This window comes from Suncus etruscus, chromosome 9 (genome assembly GCF_024139225.1).
Source record: "Suncus etruscus isolate mSunEtr1 chromosome 9, mSunEtr1.pri.cur, whole genome shotgun sequence".
Classification (NCBI taxonomy): Eukaryota; Metazoa; Chordata; class Mammalia; order Eulipotyphla; family Soricidae; genus Suncus; species Suncus etruscus.
This window is the reverse complement of record NC_064856.1, coordinates 114991066-115008460: the sequence shown is the minus strand read 5'-3', so window position 1 is coordinate 115008460 and position 17395 is coordinate 114991066. Positions and strand designations below refer to the sequence as shown.

Below are 17395 nucleotides of genomic sequence, written 5' to 3'. Positions count from 1 at the left end.
CACCTCGTACCTTGGAAGCTGCTGCTGCTTACAGAATTCTATTTTTTGTTGTTGTTGTTGTTGAAGAGTTTTAAGAAGTTCTAAGTTTTTGTGTCTTGTCCTGTAATGGAGATAAATAAATATTCTAAGTAGATGCCTGTTTGGTGAGACTTGAGGGCCGGGCGTGGGGTGGGATTGGATGGGTGGGATGGGATGGGGAGACAGGTGGCTCCGGGGTGGGTAAGTGGGCCACCCCCCAAGCCCCCAGCCCCAGGACTGCTTGAGAGGCGGGCCTGGGGTGGGATGGGGGGGATAGATGGCTGCTTCTGGGCTAAGTGGGCCAGCCCCAGGGCCGCTCCCAGGCGCAGCTTTGGCTTGGGGACGCGCTCCGCTTCCTGAGCATCGCGGGGCGGGGACCAGCGGGCGGAGCGATGTGCCCGCGGTGCGTTGTGGGAAACTCCCAGTCCCGCAGCCGCCCGCGCGCCCTGGTCCCCGGGACGCCAGAGCCCGGAGCGCCGGCCCAGCCAGAGCAGCCAGAGCAGCAGCCGCCGCGTAAGGAGCGAGGGGCCGCGGGCAGGGCAGGGCCCGGGGTGCTAGGGGGACGGGCGGCCCCCCACCTTGAAGGTCAAGGGGTGCTCCGGGCTCCCCATTCTCCTGCCTGGGCCCCCGCAGCTTAGGGGGGTGGCGGGCGGCCGCGGTGACATCAGCGTCTGGCAGGGACATCACCTGCCCTTTGCAAGGCTTTGCAGCCGGCGGTGCATGGGCGCGGGGTGGCGCCTTTGGGGGGCTGCTACCAGGACACCCCGACCCCTGCATGACCTTCATGCGACCTTCAGTGTGGGCGGAGGCTTCCCCCCTCTCGTACTGGCCCCGGGCTCCCCTGGCATCCCTCCCTCCCTCGGGCTGGGCCGGGCCCTGCTCCCCTGGGGAAGGGATGGATTGTTTAGACAAGCCTGGACTGCCGGTTTGCAGGCTGGATTCGGGGTGCAGGCGCCCCTTCCTCGTCCTCCGCACACCCCAGCGGGGACCTGAAGGATGTGGGCGAGCTGTGGCCGGCTGTGCCCGCCCCAGAAGCAGGCCAGGCCCCGAAGGGCGATCTGCCCTTGGACGAGAACAGGCCGGGCTGGTCTGGCCGGTGGGGAGAAGAGGAGGGGTGAGGGGTGGTGACCCCTCCCAAAGCCTCTGCCAGAGCCTCTCATCAGCCCGCTTTGCCAGCTGGGGGAGCGGGTTCTGCCCTGCCCTGGAGAAGGGGATCTGGGCGGGGTCCCTGCAGGGACCAGCCCAGGCTCTGACTGCAGCCCGACCTCCCTGCAGAAGCGTAGGATGCCCAGGGCTGAGCTGTGAGTCGCTGCCCACTGCCCGTGCGCCATGGAGTCCCGAGGGAAGCCGGCCAGCAGCCCCAAGCCCGACGCCAAGGTGCCCCCAGCCGAGGCCAAAGCCCCCGCAGCTGCCGACGGGAAGACCCCAGCGGCGGCCAAGCCTGGGAAGAAGGAGGCGCCGGAGCAGCCGGCAGCCCCTGCCGCCCCACTGCCCTCCAAGAAGCCCCCGGCCAAGGTGGACCCGGGTCTCCTGAACAACCACAGCAACCTGAAACCGGGCCCCGCGGCCCCCAGCACCTCCGACTCCACCCCTGAGCCCAAGGGACCTGGTGATGGTGCTGAGGAGGAGGAGGCAAGCAGCGGACGCCGAGGCCCCTTCGAGAACTTGACGCCGATGCTGGTGGCTGGGGGTGTGGCTGTGGCCATGGCCGCTGTGGTCCTGGGAGTGGCACTGCTGGTGGCCCGGAAAAAGTGACCGCAGGGGTCCGGCCGGGGTGCAGCCCCGACCTGTACAGTCCGGGGTTCTTGTGCATGCGAGCCCACGCCCAGCTCCGTCCACCCTACCTAAATAGCAGCAGAGAGACCCCCAGTGACACGGGCCAGACCCCCGACTTCCCTCTCAGTCCCGCTGGCAGAGGGGCCACCTGAGCAGGTGGCCCTCAGGGCTGGCAGGGGCCCTCCAGGGACAGGGCTGGGTCCAGTCTCCCCACATCAGCTCAGCTGAGAGCAGGGTATCTGGTGGGGTGACAGCTCTGTCCCCATCAGCGCCACTGCAGCTCCGCCGGCCAGGCCACACACTGACCCGCTTGCACCAATAGCCCTTCCCTGCATCTAGACCCTGGTCCCAGGACCCTGCCAGAGTCCGCCCACCGCCCTGGCATCACTTATGTCCCAAGCGTATAAATGCAATAACAGGTAGAATAGAATCGAGAGGTGCCAGCACCCCTGTGTCCGTGGCCCCGGCCCCCACCCCCACCCTGTGCCAGTGCCTGGAGTGCCCAGGGCCGCAGCGGCCAGCTATGGGGGGTGGGCAGCGGATCCGTTAAGGCCGCCAGGCTGGTGGCCGCGGGGAAGCTGTGTCTGGAATAAACTCCCGTCCAAAGGCCCATGCGCCGTGTGCCTTCGCCTGCGTGCTCCGGACTCCTGTTTTGGGTGGCAGAGGGGTCAGGAGAGGCCAGAGATGGGGACCCTCCTCATCCCTGTTGGCCCACAGCCCTGGAACACACTGGCTTTGGGGCTGAGCTGGAGATGGTTGGAGAGCAGGCCCCGGGCCGGTCCCTCTGCCCCTTCCTCTGGCACCCAAGCTTCAGGCCTCACAGCAGAGCTTCCTGGGGTGTGGGGTGATATCACGGCAGAGATGGGCAGCCTGGGGCACAGGGCTGAGCCTGCATGGTCCTCTGGGGTGTCACAGGCACCAGCCCCTCCCCCTGCAGTTTCTTTTCTCCTTGGGGGGGCACATCCGGCTGTGCTCAGGGGTTACTTCTGGTTCTGAACTCGGGAATCACTTCTGGTAGGCTGGGGGGGGGGGCGGTGTCTATGGGATGCTGGGAATCAAATCCAGATCAGCTGTGTGCAAGGCAAAAGCCCTCCCCGCTGTGCTTTTGCTCCAGCCCCTCTTTGCTCTTGTTTTGTTTGGGAGGATCACACAGGGCAGTGCTCCGGGATCACGCCTAGTGAGGCATGAGGATTCTGGGAAACCAGAAACTAAAAGTGAAAAGCAGGTGCCCAAGCTGCTTCAGGACTATTTCACCGGTTCCCTGTTTGGTTTTGTTCTGAGCCCGGAAACCCGCAGGGCCAGAAGAGCCAAGAGTGCAGTGGGGGAAAGGCACCTATGGTCCGCCAGGTTAGATCCCCGGAACCAAATGGTTCCCTGAGGACTGCAGGATGTGAGTCAAACACTCCTGAAACACAAACAGAGCAGCCAACAAACCCGGGGAGGCCCCCGAGGGCTTGAGTGCCTGCTTAGCACAAGAGGCACCCACATCCCCAGTTGAGCCAAAAACAAGGAACAGGAAGAAAACTCTGGCCATCAGGCAGGGCTGTGGTTTGCCAAATCTTGCCAAGGCCCAACCGAAAACACCCATGCTGGCCGGTGACGCGGGTGACACGGGGCACAGCTGAGATGACAGGAGGCTCCACAGCTGTGTCTGGGGGCCCAGATGTAACCCAGAGCCACCCCCATTGAGAGCTTCCGGCCAGGAGCCTGTTTTAATTTGAGACTCGGGGGGGATGGAGCTGTGCCAGCTTGCTGCCTACGCCTGTAGGTCTGCCTGTACCCCAGGGCCTGCCCGTGCCCCAGAACCACCCACTGCCTGTGCCCTGCTCATGCCCATTTGCCCGCAGTCTGTTTAGCAGCACCCAGGCCCGCCCATGCTTGCTCCTCTCTTGCTGGGCAGAACTAGGCCCTAGACATACAGCCCTGGACACACTATCCCCTGCGCCCCCGCCGCCTGGCCTGTGAGCTGCCTCTGGGCAGTCAGGACTCAGTCTCCAGAACCTTCTCATCATCCCACATTGACACCTCAGCCTGTAAACATGGGTGCGCTCCCCTCATCTGTTTTCACCTCTCCCCTGTCTGGGCAAATGTGCTGCCCCTCAGGGCTCCTGGGAACAGGACCCCAGCACCGGGCATTTGTGGCTTTTGTCACTCAGGCCTGGCCCCCATGTTGGAGAGTGTGGGAGTCCCTCACCTGCCATGGCTGACTGGCACCCAAGAGCACCCCTATCTGCCCTGCAGACACCATTCTGCCTCTGACGACCATCAGTGATGAGGGCTGTAGAGGGAGAGGGTTTCTCAGTGAGGCAGTCAGTGCCCGTGGGCTCTGTGGATGGGCAGGAGTTTGACAGTTGTAGACAAGAGTATCAGGGCCCAGCAGCTGGTCCTTGGGTGGGAGCAAGTGGACTGGGATCCCCGCAACAGAGTGCCCTGGGCCAATTCTTTTCACCTACCCTCATCCCCTGAACAGTCACCTGCTGAGACAGGAACAGAATAAAAGACACACCTTGGCCCTGTGGTGTATGGGCAGGTCCTGGACACCCATACACTGGAACCCCCAAGGGAAACCTAGAGTCAAGGAGCCAGAATGAGAGCATGGTAGGGAGGTTGTCTGCCTTGCAGGTGCCTGAACTGGATTCGATGCCCGGCATCCCATAGGGTCCCCTGAGCCTGCCAGGAGTTATTCCTGAGCTCAGAGCCAGGAATAAACAGAACACTGTTGGGTGTGGCCCAAAAACAAATCAGAAAGGCCAACCCAAGGGCAAGTGCCTTTGAAACCTGTGCCATTCCCAGGCCCATTTCCTGCCAAGTGATGAGTCCTCTGTGCTGGGGGTGCTGAGACCTTTCTCCTATGCCCTCCCTGCCCTGGTTTCTCCCCCACCAATAGGATGGTCCTTCGACAGGCATACCAGTGGGCCTGGCAGGAGCACACGTGTGTGTGTGTGTTTTGTGTGTGTGTGTGTGTGTGTGTGTGTGTGTGTGTGCGCGCGCGCGTGTGCGTAAGCTCAGGATTCACTGCCTTGCCCTGAGTGCACCACTGGGACTCTTCTGGGCCCTAGGGAGACAGCAGACATAAGGAAACAACGAGCCCTGGGGAGCCTGGCCACCTGTGCACCCACTGGCCTGCAGCTGTGGCATTGTCCTGAGGAGTGGGAGCCTACTCCCCCATGAGGACCACACAACAGACCCACAACAGCCTTCCTGGCAGGGGGTCGCCCTTTTGCTGTGCCAGAGGCCCTGAGTCCTGAGTAGGTAACAATCCCCAGGCTGATACCCCTATGGGCCACTCTGCTGCCCACAAATGTGTTCCCCAGCAGAGCAAAGGGACTGGGCAGGACTGGCCCACTGCATCGGGCCAGACCCCTCTACACAGCCCCCTAGGGCCCAAGCCTTCCCTCCCTGCTTCCCTTGCTCTGTGGGTCCCCCGACGCAGATACCCTGTGACATCCTCCTCCAAAAACCACACACAGGAAATGGAGCATCGGCATCTTTCAAGCAGGGCACCTGACACTTAGTGACAAGGCACAGTCGCCTGTGGGACTGGGAACTCCATCCTCCCCCCAAATCCCAGCGCTACAAAAGCTCCCCCCAGGACTGCCTGCTGGGCGTCTCCCCACTCTTAATGGGGGAGCACAGGGTGGCAAGTGTGGTCTAAGACTGCACAGAGAAGCATCACAGAAGGAAGGTGATACTGGGAGGGACAGTTGTCCGGGGAAGGGACCTGCTGTGCATTTGAGGGACCAGAGTCCAGGGAAGAAATCGTGTCATCCATGGGAGGGACCCACCTTGCATGGGGACCAGAGTCCAGGGAAGGGCCATGCCCAAGGGGGGGGTAAACTCAGTGCATTTTTTGAGGAACCAGAGTCCAGAGAGGGAACATGTCATCCATGGGAGGGGCCCGCTGGCATGCAAGAGTATTTGAGGGACCAGAGTCCAGAGAGGGGCCGTGTCCAGGGGCTAGGCCAGACATGCATTTGAGGGGCCAGAGTCCACTAAGGGGGCGGGTCCCCGCCTTGTATGGGAGATCCAGGCAAGAGGCCCTGGACATCAAGGGGGTGTCCCCTAGTGGACGGAGGAACCCTTGGCAGGACGGACCGGAGTTTCATCCCCCTGTCACTACACGGTCCCCCCAAAACAGCTCCAGGAGCAAACCTCAGCACTGAGTTGGAAGCCCACCCAGAGTGCCAGGGTCAGTGTGGGGGGCGGTGACCCCTCAAACCAGACACTGGGGAACACTGGGCTCCCAGGAGGGACGCTATCCCCCGTGAAAGGGCCGTTGCAGAGGGCTCGGTCGTCATATTGAGGCGCGACAGGCCGCGGGGCGCGGGGTCCCCTCGCTGCTACAGCACGAAGCATCTTTGCAGGTCACAGGAGCCATTGCAGGAGGAGAGCAAGAGCGCATGCGCGGCACATGACCTCAGCTGCGCACGCACGTCCCGCCCCGTGCATGCGCACGCACGCTTGGAGGCTCGAGTCCCTAACGCGCAGGCGCACAACCCGGACCAATCATGATTCGCTGGGCAAGCGCGCACGTAAGACCCCGCGTGCACGCTAACGGAACCCCTGCGCGCAGGCGCAGTCCGCGCCGGCTCCCGCCCACCGTCATGGCCTCCGAGCGGCTCCCGAGCAGGCCCGCCTGCCTGCTGGTGGCCAGTGGAGCCGCCGAGGGTGAGTGCAGGCGGCCGGGGCAGGTTCCTCCTGGAGCTTCCGGACGGTGCATGGGGCTGGGTGCATTGAGTGGCTGCAGCCGGCCTGGGGATGCTCCCATGGGCTTGCCCCATCCTTGGACCCCAGGCCTGCAAATGCACCAAGGGTCCTGCCCATGGACACGGTCTCTTTCCTGGACCCTAGACCGTCAGATGCACCTCGAGTCGCTCCCCTAGAAGGCACGACCCTGGCCTGGACGACCTTCCCTCCCTGCGGGCCCTCTGAGTCCTAGGCCCACCCCACCCTGTGCTCCCCCAATGGGGAGAGGGGAGACACCCAGCAGACAATCCAGGTGTCTTGCAAGAACCGGTGTCTGTTCCTGGGTGCCTGTCAGCCCAGGCATTGCACCCCGAAGACTGGGCTCGATGGAGGGGGCGTCCCCCTTAGCCAGTGGGCGCCGGGCAGTCAGTGAGGATCCGGGTGGCCAGAGAGGCTCAGGGTGCGATTCCAGGACACCCCAGCGGCTGGGATGGACAAGCGGGAGGGTCATGGGGTTCGGGAGGGCATGGTGGATGCCCAGGATGCGGGTTTGCAAGATGCGCTCGACCAGGCCTGGAGTGAAGTTGCATGGAGGATGTGGATGAAAAATCCCCCGCCAAATCAGATCCAGGACCACCAGGATGAGGCTGGGCAGAAGCTGACCCTGGCACACCGCAATGTCCCTTCCTCCTCCTGCAGGGGTGTCAGCCGCCTCCTTCCACCACTGCTTCACGTTGGCCAGCGGTGCCTTCAACCTGCAAGTGGCCACGCCTGGGGTAAGTCAGCCACGGCCTTGTGGGGTGGCCATGCTGGGAAGGCCCAGGTGCAGGGACCCCAGGACACTGCCTGCTCTCCATACCCCTTGGAGGGAGCAGGGCTGGCTGCATGGACGGACCCCAGAGTTCCAGGGTAGCAGGTGGGGTCCTGTCCTGCAGCCTGGAACCCCATCCACACCCTTGGGGGGTCCTGGCTGAGTCCTGGCAGCGTCTTCCACAGGGAAAGCCCATGGACTTCGTGGACGTGAGCGAGAGCCACGCTCGCTGGGTGCAGGACTTCCGCCTCAAGCCCTACGCCAGCCCTGCCAAGCTGGAGTCCATCGACGGTGAGACCCAGGGGCAGGGTCTGCAGGGCCAAGGACCCCTGCAAGGAGCTTTTCAGCACCCTGGTTCTGTCCAGGCCTTGCCCCGGCCCCAGCCCAAAGCGCTTCTTGCATCCAGAGGTCTGGAGCCACCAGGGAGAGCTGTTGTTGCTCTTCGGAACCCTGAGACACAAGGAGAGTTTGAGGGCTCAGCAAGAGCTGCCCTTTGACTAGCCCACCCTGTGTCCCCCCAGGTGCCCGCTATCATGCCCTGCTGATCCCCAGCTGTCCCGGGGCGCTGTCCGATCTGCTCAGCAGCGGGTCCCTGGCCCGCATCTTGCAGCATTTCCGCTCTGCAGGCAGTAGGTACCCTGTGGCATGCACTATGCATGCCTGGGGGGGGCGGAGAAAGGTGCGGTGGTGAGGCCTGGCAGTTGCTGAACATGTGATTGGCTGATGAGTTATGTCCACCCTTTTGGCCCTGCATGCATTTGTACACATGCTTACACCACATGTCATGGTGTGTATAAGGGACCAGCGCGGTGCTTGTGTATTTGGTGCTCACCGAGACAGGTACAGTGTACAGGTGTCGTGCACATGCACACCCCTTTATGCACCCACTGTGGCCCTTTCTGCTTCCTTGTCATCCATCATTGGCTACGCTGGGGGTGGGCTTCTTAGGGAGCTTCACAAGAAACCAGGGGCCCTTTATTTGTATATCTTTTGGCCACACCCAGTAGTGACCAAGGGTCATTCCTGGCTGATTCGTGGGACCCTATGGGATGCCAGGGATCAAACCCAGGATGGCTGCATGCAAGGCAAATACCTTCCCTTCTGTGCTATCAGTCTGGCCATAGGGCACCTTTAATTAGGGGACCAGAACCTTCTGCCTCCAGTAACTCCAATAGTGGCCACTGGCCTGTGAGAAACATTGTGGAAGGCTGGATCTAGTCAAGGCTGCAGCCGGGGCTCTTCAAGGCTGGCGGGGGCCACAGTTAGGGTCTGCCAGGTGGGCTGATGACAGCAGTGACAGCAAGGGTGCCTGGGCCAGTGGGGAGTGGCCGGACACAACTCAAGCCATAAGCTCCAGAGGCGGCAGTGGGACTGGGGGACTGACCATCATGCTGACCCCTACCCCGGCATGTGGGCACTGAGACCCAATGCCCCTGTCCTGTCCCTTTCAGAGCCCATCTGTGCCATCGGCCAGGGGGTGGCTGCGCTCTGCTGTGCCACCCATGAAGATGGGTCGTGGGTGTTCCAGGGTTACAGCGTGACCGGGGTGAGTGTGCAGCTGATATGGTGGGGGAGGCTGCCCGGCTGCAGGCTGTACCCAGGGTCAGCAGCCGCCTCCCGTCCCTCCCACAGCCCTCCGTGTACGAGCTGGTGCGGGCACCCGGTTTTGCCGCCCTGCCCTTGGTGGTAGAGGACTTTGTGAAGGACGCGGGTGCTAGCTTCAGTGGTGAGTGGGGACCGGCTGGGTGACATGCTGCAATGGGGAACCCAGAGGGGTGGCGGTGCCTGACTGAGCCTGTCCTGGGGCCCCTCCAGCCAGTGAGCCGGACGCTGTGCATGTGGTGCTGGACCGCCACCTGATCACCGGCCAGAATGCCCACTCCACAGTGCCTGCCGTGCAGAACCTGCTCTTCCTGTGCAGTGCCCGATGAGCGACGCAGCCACGCCATCCCCGTCTGCTCCCAGGTGGTGACAGTGACATGAAGGGGCTAGTCTCCCCTTGGCTGGCCTGCCCCAGATCTGCAGACAAGCAGGAGTCTGGGACTCTTACGTCCAGCTATGGGGCTGCAGAGAGCCCAGGGCCTGCAGGACTGTGTGGGGACCCCAGCTCAGAGACACGCAGATCCTCCGCTCTATGCTGCTCCCCAACCCTGGACCTGGCTTTCAGGGGAAGCAAGAAGCTTTGCGGGTGGGGGGTACGGGGTCAGACTGTCACCAGATGGCACCACAGGGCCCTGGAATAAAGTGGCAAAGCGATAAGGAAGCCTGGAGCTCGGGCTCCTTCCTGCAAGGGGTCCCCATGTGGTATCCACCTGCCTTCGGGGTTCTAGCATAATGAGGCCGGGAAGCACAGCCCCACGGCCTGCCCAGGGCCTCCCGCCACACCTTGGCCTCCCTGGCGCCCACAGAGGACCCCAACACAGGCAGTGACGGCTTTAATGCTTGAGACCAGAGTGACAAGACGAGGGAGGCCCAGGGCTGCCCGTTGAAGGCTCGCGCTGGAGGGGTTGGCTCGTCCTGGACTGTACTGTACTGGCTGGCCCGGTGGGGCATGAAGCGGCAGTGATGGCTCAGGCTGGAGTGCTCTATTTCCCGTTCTCGGCGCTGAACATCCGCTCCTACGAGAGACTGCGAGTGAGTGGGTGCTGTCAGTGGGTGTTGTTTGCACCCACCTCGGGGTTGGGGAGACCCTTTCCACCTCACCTTCAGCATCCGCTCCAGCTTCACTGAGTCGGCTGCGAACCTGCGGATGCCGTCCGAGAGCTTCTCCACCGCCATCTGGTCCTCGTTGTGCAGCCAGCGGAAGGCCGCCTCATCTAGGTGCAGCTTCTCCAAGGGACTGGCCTGGGCTGGGGTGTGTGTGGATGGGTGAGTTTGGGCGGGGCCGAGCTCTAGACTCCACCCCCGACACCCCACCATCCTGCACAGGGGCACCCACCGGCCTTGGGCGTCAGCGCAGGGGTGAGCTTGCTGCTGTCCTTGAGCAGCTCCCCCAGGAGCTTGGGCGCGATGGTGAGGAAGTCGCAGCCCGCCAGCGCCTTGATCTCGCCCGTGTTGCGGAAGGAGGCGCCCATGACGATGGTCTTGTAGCCAAACTTCTTGTAGTAGTTGTAGATCTTGGTGACGCTCTGCACACCTGCGGGGGCGAGGCAAAGTGACCCAGGTCCTGGCGGTCAGCCGTTGCTTGCCACCACCACCACCCTGGGGCGCTCTCAGTGCCCAAAGCTCAATATTTTACTCACCTGGGTCCTCCTGTGGCTCGTAGGCCTTCTTGTCCGTGTTGGCCACGTGCCAGTCGAGGATGCGCCCCACAAAAGGCGAGATAAGCGTCACCCCTGCCTCGGCGCAGGCCACGGCCTGGGCGAAGGAGAAGAGCAGCGTCATGTTGCAGTGGATGCCGTATTGCTCCTCCAGCTCCCTGCGGGCAGATAGCAGCATGCCGGGGCCTCAGCTCCTGCCCTGACCCCATGCGGACTCTCCACGGGACCCCGCTGCCACCCCGTGTTGCTATGGTCAGGTGCACCTTGGGGTTTTTGTTTTTTTTTTTTTTTTTTTTTTTTCGTTTTTGGGCCACACCCGAAGGTGCTCAGGGGTTACTCCTGGCTGTCTGCTCAGAAATAGCTCCTGGCAGGCACGGGGGACCATATGGGACACTGGGATTTGAACCAACCACCTTAGGTCCTGGATCGGCTGCTTGCAAGGCAAACACCGCTGTGCTATCTCCCCGGGCCCCTTGGTTTTTGTTTTGGAGCCACACCTAGTACTGCTCAGGAGTTGTCGTGGCTCCAGCACCACAAGATAGGTTTCATTGAAACCAACTTAGAAAAGTGTGACGGAGGGGCCAGAGTGGTAGTGCAAGCGGTAGGGCGTTTGCCTTGCATGCGCTGACTTAGGATGGACCCCAATTCAAATCCCAGCATCCCACATGGTCCCCGAGTCTGCCAGGCGTGATTTCTGAGCGAAAAGCCAGAAGTAACCCGAGCGCCACTGGGTATACCCCCCAAAAAAAAAGTAGGTATGGGGCCCGGAGATATAGCACAGCGGCGTTTGCCTTGCAAGCAGCCGATCCAGGACCAAAGGTGGTTGGTTCAAATCCCGGTGTCCCATATGGTCCCCGTGCCTGCCAGGAGCTATTTCTGAGCAGACAGCCAGGAGTAACCCCTGAGCAACGCCGGGTGTGGCCCAAAAACCAAAAAAAAAAAAAAAAAAAAAAAGGTACGAGTGGGAGAGAGGAAGCACATGCTGGCGAGAGAACGGTTCCTGAGTGAACAAGCAGCACAGACAGATGAGACCGCATTGGGATCTCATTGTTTCCTTTTGACTTTGGGGCCTCACCCAGCGGTGCTCTGGAATTACCCCGAAGGTGTGCACAGACCCTCTGGGATGCCGGGCCTAGCCCCCTCCCTACTGTGCTGTCCCTCTGGTGGGCCAGATGAAGGGTTGGGGCCCATCCAGCAGTGCTCTGGAAACCCTATGGGTAGTCATCAGGCTGGAACCCAGTCGGCAAGCTCCCTGGCCAGCCTCTACCGAGCACTCCAGCCCTGCCACCGCCCACTCCGGGCCCGGGGAACACGCACTTTCCAGCCTGGATGCCCTCCCAGGTGGACGACAGCTTGATGAGTACCCGCTCCTTGCCCACGCCGGCCTCCTGGTATAGCTCGATGAGGCGCCGTGCGCGGGCCACCATGGCATTCTTGTCGAACGAGAGCCTGTGGAGGGCAGGTCACGGGAGGTTGTGGCCCGGTTTCAGCCATACCGACTCAACCCGGTGCCCCACACCCAGGCCCCCAAGCCCAGCCCCTACCTGGCGTCAACTTCCGTGGACACACGACCGGGAATCTTCTTCAGGATCTCGGCACCAAACAACACGTAGAGCTTGTCGATGGCGTTTTTGATCTGTTCCTCTTGTGACCTGGGGCCAGTTCAAGGAGTGCGAATGCGGCCTCTGGGCAGGCAGGGACGGGGGGCATGGGGCTTGGCTCACCCTTAGCTCACCCAGGAGCCAGGCTAGAGCGGAAGCTGTGTACAGCCCCTGGTTCTCACAGAGAAAGCAGAGGGCAAGTGAGGACAATATAGTGGGGGCTTCTAGTCTGAACCAGACCCCTTCTCTCCAGTCTCAGGCATGCCCCACTAGTTCCAGATAGTGCTGGGTGCTGGGGACCGAGCTGGCCGTGGATCCCCCTCACTGTCTCTCTGTGAGAAACGAAACCCCACCCTCCAGGACTGGTTGGGTAGCACACAGACAGGCAGAGGTAGCCAAGCTGAGGGGACGCATCATGGCACGCAGCATCCATGCCCCCCCCAAGTACAAGAAACAGGGACAGGAATGGGCATGAAGGAACATTCCAGAAGGTGCCAGGACCCTAAGACTGGGCTGTGGGCAGCTGGGCAGAGCAGGGTCACAGGGCACTCACCCGCCCTGCTTCTTGCCATACGCGATGGCCGCCTCCACCAGCTCCTGGTAGACCGGCATCTGCGCTGCAGCCAGGATCAGGGATGGGTTGGTGGTGGCATCCTGGGGCTTGTACTCTTCAATGGCTGAGGAAGCGGGCAGGGAGCGGGACAGTTACTGGCATGCCAGGGCCTGTCTGAAAACCAGGCCAGGTCCAGAGTAGATGGAAGAGAAACCTGGTCTGGCCTCGCCCCAGCCTGTCCCAGCAGCCTCAGGAGCAGGCCGGGTGGAACGCTCGCAGCCCAGTTGGTGGTTGTGCCCCATGAAGGCTGAGGACAGGTCAGCTGGGCTCTCGGCACCCGTCTGGGTGCCAAGTTCCTGGTTGTGGAAGCTTGAGCAGTCCCAAGAAAGGTGTCACTGAAGACATGGGCCAGGCTGCACCTCCTGTCTCTGAAACGCCCCCATCAAGTGCAGACAGAAAAGTATGTTTGGGGGCCGGAGAGATAGCATGAAGGTAATGCATTTGCTTTTCATGCAGAAGGTCGGTGGTTCGAGTCCCAGCATCCCATATGGTTCCCTGAGCCTGCCAGGAGCGATTTCTGAGCGTAGAGCCAGGAGTAACTCCTGAGTGCTGCTGGGTGTGACCCAAAAACCAAAAAAGTGTGTTTGGGCCAGAGCGGTGGCACAGCAGTAAGGTGTCTGCCTTGCACATGCTAACCTAGGATGGACCGCAGTTCCATTCCCCAGTGTCCCATGTGGACTCCCAAGACGGAACAATTTCTGAGCATATAGCCAGGTGTAACCCCTGTAACACCAGGTATGGGGTGTGCCTCCCCCAAAAGAGTGAAAGGCTGCCCCAGCTCCATCCCTGGCCCTGAAATGGGTCCCTGGGCACCACAGGATATGGCTCAGACACCAACATAACGAACAGGGCTGAGTGAAAGTGCAGCATGGAGGACATTTGCCTTGCAGACAGGGGCACCTAGTTTGACTCCCAATACACCTTATGTCCCCGGAGCCTGCTAGGAGTGATCCCTGAGTGTAGAGCGAGGAGTAACCTCAGAGAACAGCTGGATGTGGCCCAAAACAACAAAACAATCCACAAAACCTCGTCAGGACCAAGAGGACATTTACCCAGTGGAATCGGGCTGGGAACAGCACATCTCACATTTCAGTGAGCCACGCACCACAGACAAGGTCCACACTCTCAGCACAGGGGGAGCTGCTCGAGGCCTCAGGACAGCCCCTGAGCACGCCCAGGAGGAAGGGGCCAGTGGCTGTAAAAGCCCAGCAGGGTGCAGGCGCCTGAGTCAGGACTGTCACTTCACAGTGGAGTGTGGGAGCTGAGTAAAGGGGCTGTGAGGGGAAACAGCTGAGGCCAAGGAGCAGCTTTCTCCAGGGCTAAAGTCCGGGCGTCCCCTCCCAGTCTCCTAAGCAAAAGTGCTTATTCACGGCTCAGCTTGGATAAACAATCGGCTGCAAGGTTACCAAAGAGGCTGAGCCCGTTTCTCAAGTCACCGTGAGACCGCAGAAAAGAGGAAGTCACAGCCCACAGTGCCCCAGAAGCGGACCTGCCCCCCCCCCCCCCCCCCGCAACAATTTGCTCCCAGGTCTGGGCGCAGCAGGACACCAGGAAGAAGGACCTCGGAGGGGTCTCAGGACACCAAAGCCTGATTCTCCTGGGACAGAGCAAACCTCATACCTGCCCAAGGGTGCTTCGATTATCTTGTGACAGCTAACCCCACACCTGACTTGTGGGTGCCCCGATCCTCCTAGGACAGAGCTAACCCCACACCTGTCTAAAGGCACCCCTATTCTCCTGGACAGTGGGGCATTCTGATTCTCCTGAGGCCTCTCAATAACCCCACACCTACCTAAGGAAGGGCCCCCCGATTCTTCCAGGACAGAGCTAACCCCACACCTGACTGATGTGTGGGCCTTGCTCACCCACCTGCCTGAGGGCACCCTGATTCTCCTGGGACAGTTAATCAACACCTGACTTGGGATATTCTGATTTTCTTGGGACAGAGCTAACCTCACACTTGACTGTGGGTGCCGTGACTTTCCTAAGACAAAGCTAATCCCACACCTGTTTAAGGGTGCCCCGAGTCTCCTGGGGCCTCACCCCACACCTGCCTAAGGGTGCCCCAGTTCTCCTGGGAAGGAGCTAACCCTACACCTTTGTTTTTTTTTTTTGTTTTTTTTTTGTTTTTTTTTTTTTTTGTGGTTTTTGGGTCACACCCAGCAGTGCTCAGGAGTTATTCCTGGCTCCATGCTCAGAAATTGCTCCTGGCAGGCACGGGGGACCATATGGGACGCTGGGATTCGAACCGATGACCTTCTGCATGAAAGGCAAATGCCTTACCTCCATGCTATCTCTCCAGCCCCAACCCTACACCTTTGTAAGGGCACTCCATTCTCCTGGGATAGAGCTAACCCCACACCTTAAGTGGGGCACAATGATTCTCCTGGGGCTTCGATAACCCCATACCTAAGGAAGGGCCCCCTGAGTCTTCTAGGACAGAGCTAACCCCACACCTGACTGGGTGCCCTGATTTCCCCTAAGACAAGAGCTAACCCCACACCTGTCTAAGGGCACCCCGATTCTCCTAGGACAGAGCTAATCTCACACCTGCCTAAGGGCGCCCTGAGTCTCCTGGGACAGAGTTAACGCCACACCTGACTGTGGGTACCCTAATTCCCCTAAAACAGAGCTAGTCCCACACCTGTTTAAGGGCACCCTGAGTCTCCTGGGTCTAACCCCACACCTGCCTAAGGGTACTCCGAGTCTCCTGGGACAGAGCTAACCCCACACATGACCGGTGTGGGGCCTTGCTCACCCACCTGCCTGAGGGCACCCCATTCTCCTGGGACAACTGACCCAACACCTGACTTGGGACATTCCGATTCTCCTGGGACAGAGCTAACCCCGTACCTGACTGTGGGTGCCCTGATTCTCCTAAGACAGAAGTAACCCCACACCTGCCTAAGGGTGCCCCAGTTCTCCTGGGACAGAGCTAAACCTACCCCTGACTGTGGGTGCCCTGACCTCCCTAAGACAGAACCCCACACCTGCCTAAGGGCACCCCGACTCTCCTAGGGCAAGAGCTAACCCCACGCCCGACGGGGGGCACCCCGATTCTGCTGGGGCCGCCCCTGTTCCAGCTCATGCCGACGGAGCTCCCGACGCAGCGGCACCACCGGCCCCGCCCTTCCCCTCCGCCGGCCGGCCGCCTGGGGGGCGCCGGGCGGGCCCGGGGCTGCGAGGCGAGGCGAGGCGAGGCCGGGCTCACCGTGGAAGTCGCCCGTGTCCGCCACCACCGTGGTGAACTGCTTGAGCTGCTCGAGCGCGTTGTCCATCCTGGCGCGCTTCACCGGGGAGGCCGACATGGCGAGCGGCTTAGCCCGGACCGCGGCCCACAATGCACCGCGGCGCCGCCCCGCACGGCCAATCGCGGCGCGGGGGCGGGGCCTCGGCACTTCCGCCTCGGCCGCTTCCGCCTCGGCGGCCCACGAAGGCCACGCCCACCGCCCGGCACGGCCACGCCCACCCGTCAAATCCCGTTGATCGCACCCACTCTGGCCACGCCCATATGCCACGCCCCCGTCCGGGTCCCTCGGCTTTGGAGCTGGTGCGAGTCCCTGAACAGGCAGGAATAAATTTTTTCTTTTTCTTTTTCGTTTTTGCTTGTTTGGGGGCCACACCCGGCGGCCCTCGGAGTTTCCTCCTGGCTCTGCGCTCAGAAATCGCCCCTGGCAGGCTCGGGGGACCCTATGGGATGCCGGGGATAGAACCCAGGTCCATACCCGTTTGATGGCGTGCAAAGCAAGCGCCCTACTGCTGTGCTGTCGCTCTGGCCCCTGTCAGGAATAATTTCTTCTTTTCTTAACAATCTCCATTTTATTTATTCACTTATTTATTTTTGGTTTTGGGGGCCACACCCGGCAGTGCTCAGGGGTTCCTCCTGGCTCTGTGCTCAGAAATCGCCCCTGCCAGTCTTGGGGGGCCCTACGGGATGCCGGGATTCGAACCACCATTGGGTCCGGATTGGCTGCTTGCAAGGCCGACGCCCTACCGCTGTCCTATCTCTCCGGCCCGCCTGTCAGGAATAATTTCTGAGCGCAGAGCCCCGTGCCCCAGAACACCCAGAGCAACTTGCACCAGCCAGGGACTCGGGGATGGATCCCTTCCCAGAGCACTTCCAGATGGCTGCGGCGGGTGCCGAGGGGTCGAGGCATGGAGCCGTGCATGGGGACCTTTCTTTGGGGCTCAAGCGTGCCTAGCTGGATTCAGACTGGCCCATAATGGGGCCCTGAGTTGCTGTCTCCACTCAGGGTGGTAGAATGAGGACACGGGAGTTTGCATGTGGCTGGATCACAGCATGCAGGGCTAAGGCACCCGGCTGGCCGGAACCTGCCACGCACAACAGACAATGCTCCTTGGGGTGCAAGTCTCGGCTCTCTGGGGTTGGAGAGCGTCTCCCAAGTGAGCTTGACAATTCTCCAGACCGTGATCTATGGTCCAGCGCACTGCCTGAGATTTCCATCTTTGCTATGAAACCGGGACCCTCCCCCAGGCCAGCCAGCAGTACTCAGGGGACAGTGCTCAGTGCCAGAATGGAATTGAGGTCAGTCACATGCAGGGCGTGTGCCTCAGCCCCCACAACCCAGTTTGCTTGTCTCTCTGTCTCCCCCCATCCAGGCACTGGGCA

The 17395-nt window shown here is 61.3% G+C and overlaps 3 protein-coding genes across 3 annotated transcripts; 2 read left to right on the top strand and 1 right to left on the bottom strand.

Moving 5' to 3' along the window:
* The first annotated feature begins 456 nt into the window (after positions 1 to 456).
* On the top strand, positions 457 to 2404 carry CEND1 (cell cycle exit and neuronal differentiation 1). The gene is made up of 2 exons (XM_049781280.1): positions 457 to 531; positions 1294 to 2404. The coding sequence occupies exon 2, from the start codon at positions 1348 to 1350 to the stop codon at positions 1771 to 1773; it is 426 nt and encodes a 141-aa protein (XP_049637237.1). The 5' UTR covers positions 457 to 531; positions 1294 to 1347; the 3' UTR covers positions 1774 to 2404.
* Positions 2405 to 6386: 3982 nt separating this feature from the next.
* GATD1 (glutamine amidotransferase class 1 domain containing 1) lies at positions 6387 to 9554 on the top strand. Its single transcript, XM_049781251.1, has 7 exons — positions 6387 to 6462; positions 7180 to 7256; positions 7477 to 7582; positions 7813 to 7920; positions 8743 to 8837; positions 8924 to 9017; positions 9107 to 9554. Exons 1-7 carry the CDS (start codon positions 6399 to 6401, stop codon positions 9220 to 9222), a joined length of 660 nt encoding a protein of 219 aa, XP_049637208.1. The 5' UTR covers positions 6387 to 6398; the 3' UTR covers positions 9223 to 9554.
* Positions 9555 to 9711: 157 nt separating this feature from the next.
* TALDO1 (transaldolase 1) lies at positions 9712 to 16092 on the bottom strand. Its single transcript, XM_049781231.1, has 8 exons — positions 15977 to 16092; positions 12706 to 12829; positions 12096 to 12203; positions 11869 to 12000; positions 10534 to 10709; positions 10230 to 10427; positions 9995 to 10140; positions 9712 to 9909 (listed from the first exon to the last, which is right to left on the bottom strand). The coding sequence occupies exons 1-8, from the start codon at positions 16071 to 16073 to the stop codon at positions 9877 to 9879; spliced, it is 1014 nt and encodes a 337-aa protein (XP_049637188.1). The 5' UTR covers positions 16074 to 16092; the 3' UTR covers positions 9712 to 9876.
* Positions 16093 to 17395: the final 1303 nt, after the last annotated feature.

Excerpts from the sequence above, each read along its gene's own strand:
- CEND1 (XM_049781280.1), top strand. The coding sequence starts at position 1,348 with ATGGAGTCCCGAGGGAAGCCGGCCAGCAGCCCCAAGCCCGACGCCAAG.
- GATD1 (XM_049781251.1), top strand. The coding sequence starts at position 6,399 with ATGGCCTCCGAGCGGCTCCCGAGCAGGCCCGCCTGCCTGCTGGTGGCC. Across the intron at positions 6,463-7,179 it reads GGCCAGTGGAGCCGCCGAGG|GGGTGTCAGCCGCCTCCTTC; the intron begins GTGAGTGCAGGC and ends CTCCTCCTGCAG. Across the intron at positions 7,257-7,476 it reads TGCAAGTGGCCACGCCTGGG|GGAAAGCCCATGGACTTCGT; the intron begins GTAAGTCAGCCA and ends CGTCTTCCACAG.
- TALDO1 (XM_049781231.1), bottom strand. The coding sequence starts at position 16,073 with ATGTCGGCCTCCCCGGTGAAGCGCGCCAGGATGGACAACGCGCTCGAG. Across the intron at positions 10,141-10,229 it reads TGCGCTGACGCCCAAGGCCG|CCCAGGCCAGTCCCTTGGAG; the intron begins GTGGGTGCCCCT and ends CACACACCCCAG. Across the intron at positions 9,910-9,994 it reads AGCTGGAGCGGATGCTGAAG|GAGCGGATGTTCAGCGCCGA; the intron begins GTGAGGTGGAAA and ends AGTCTCTCGTAG.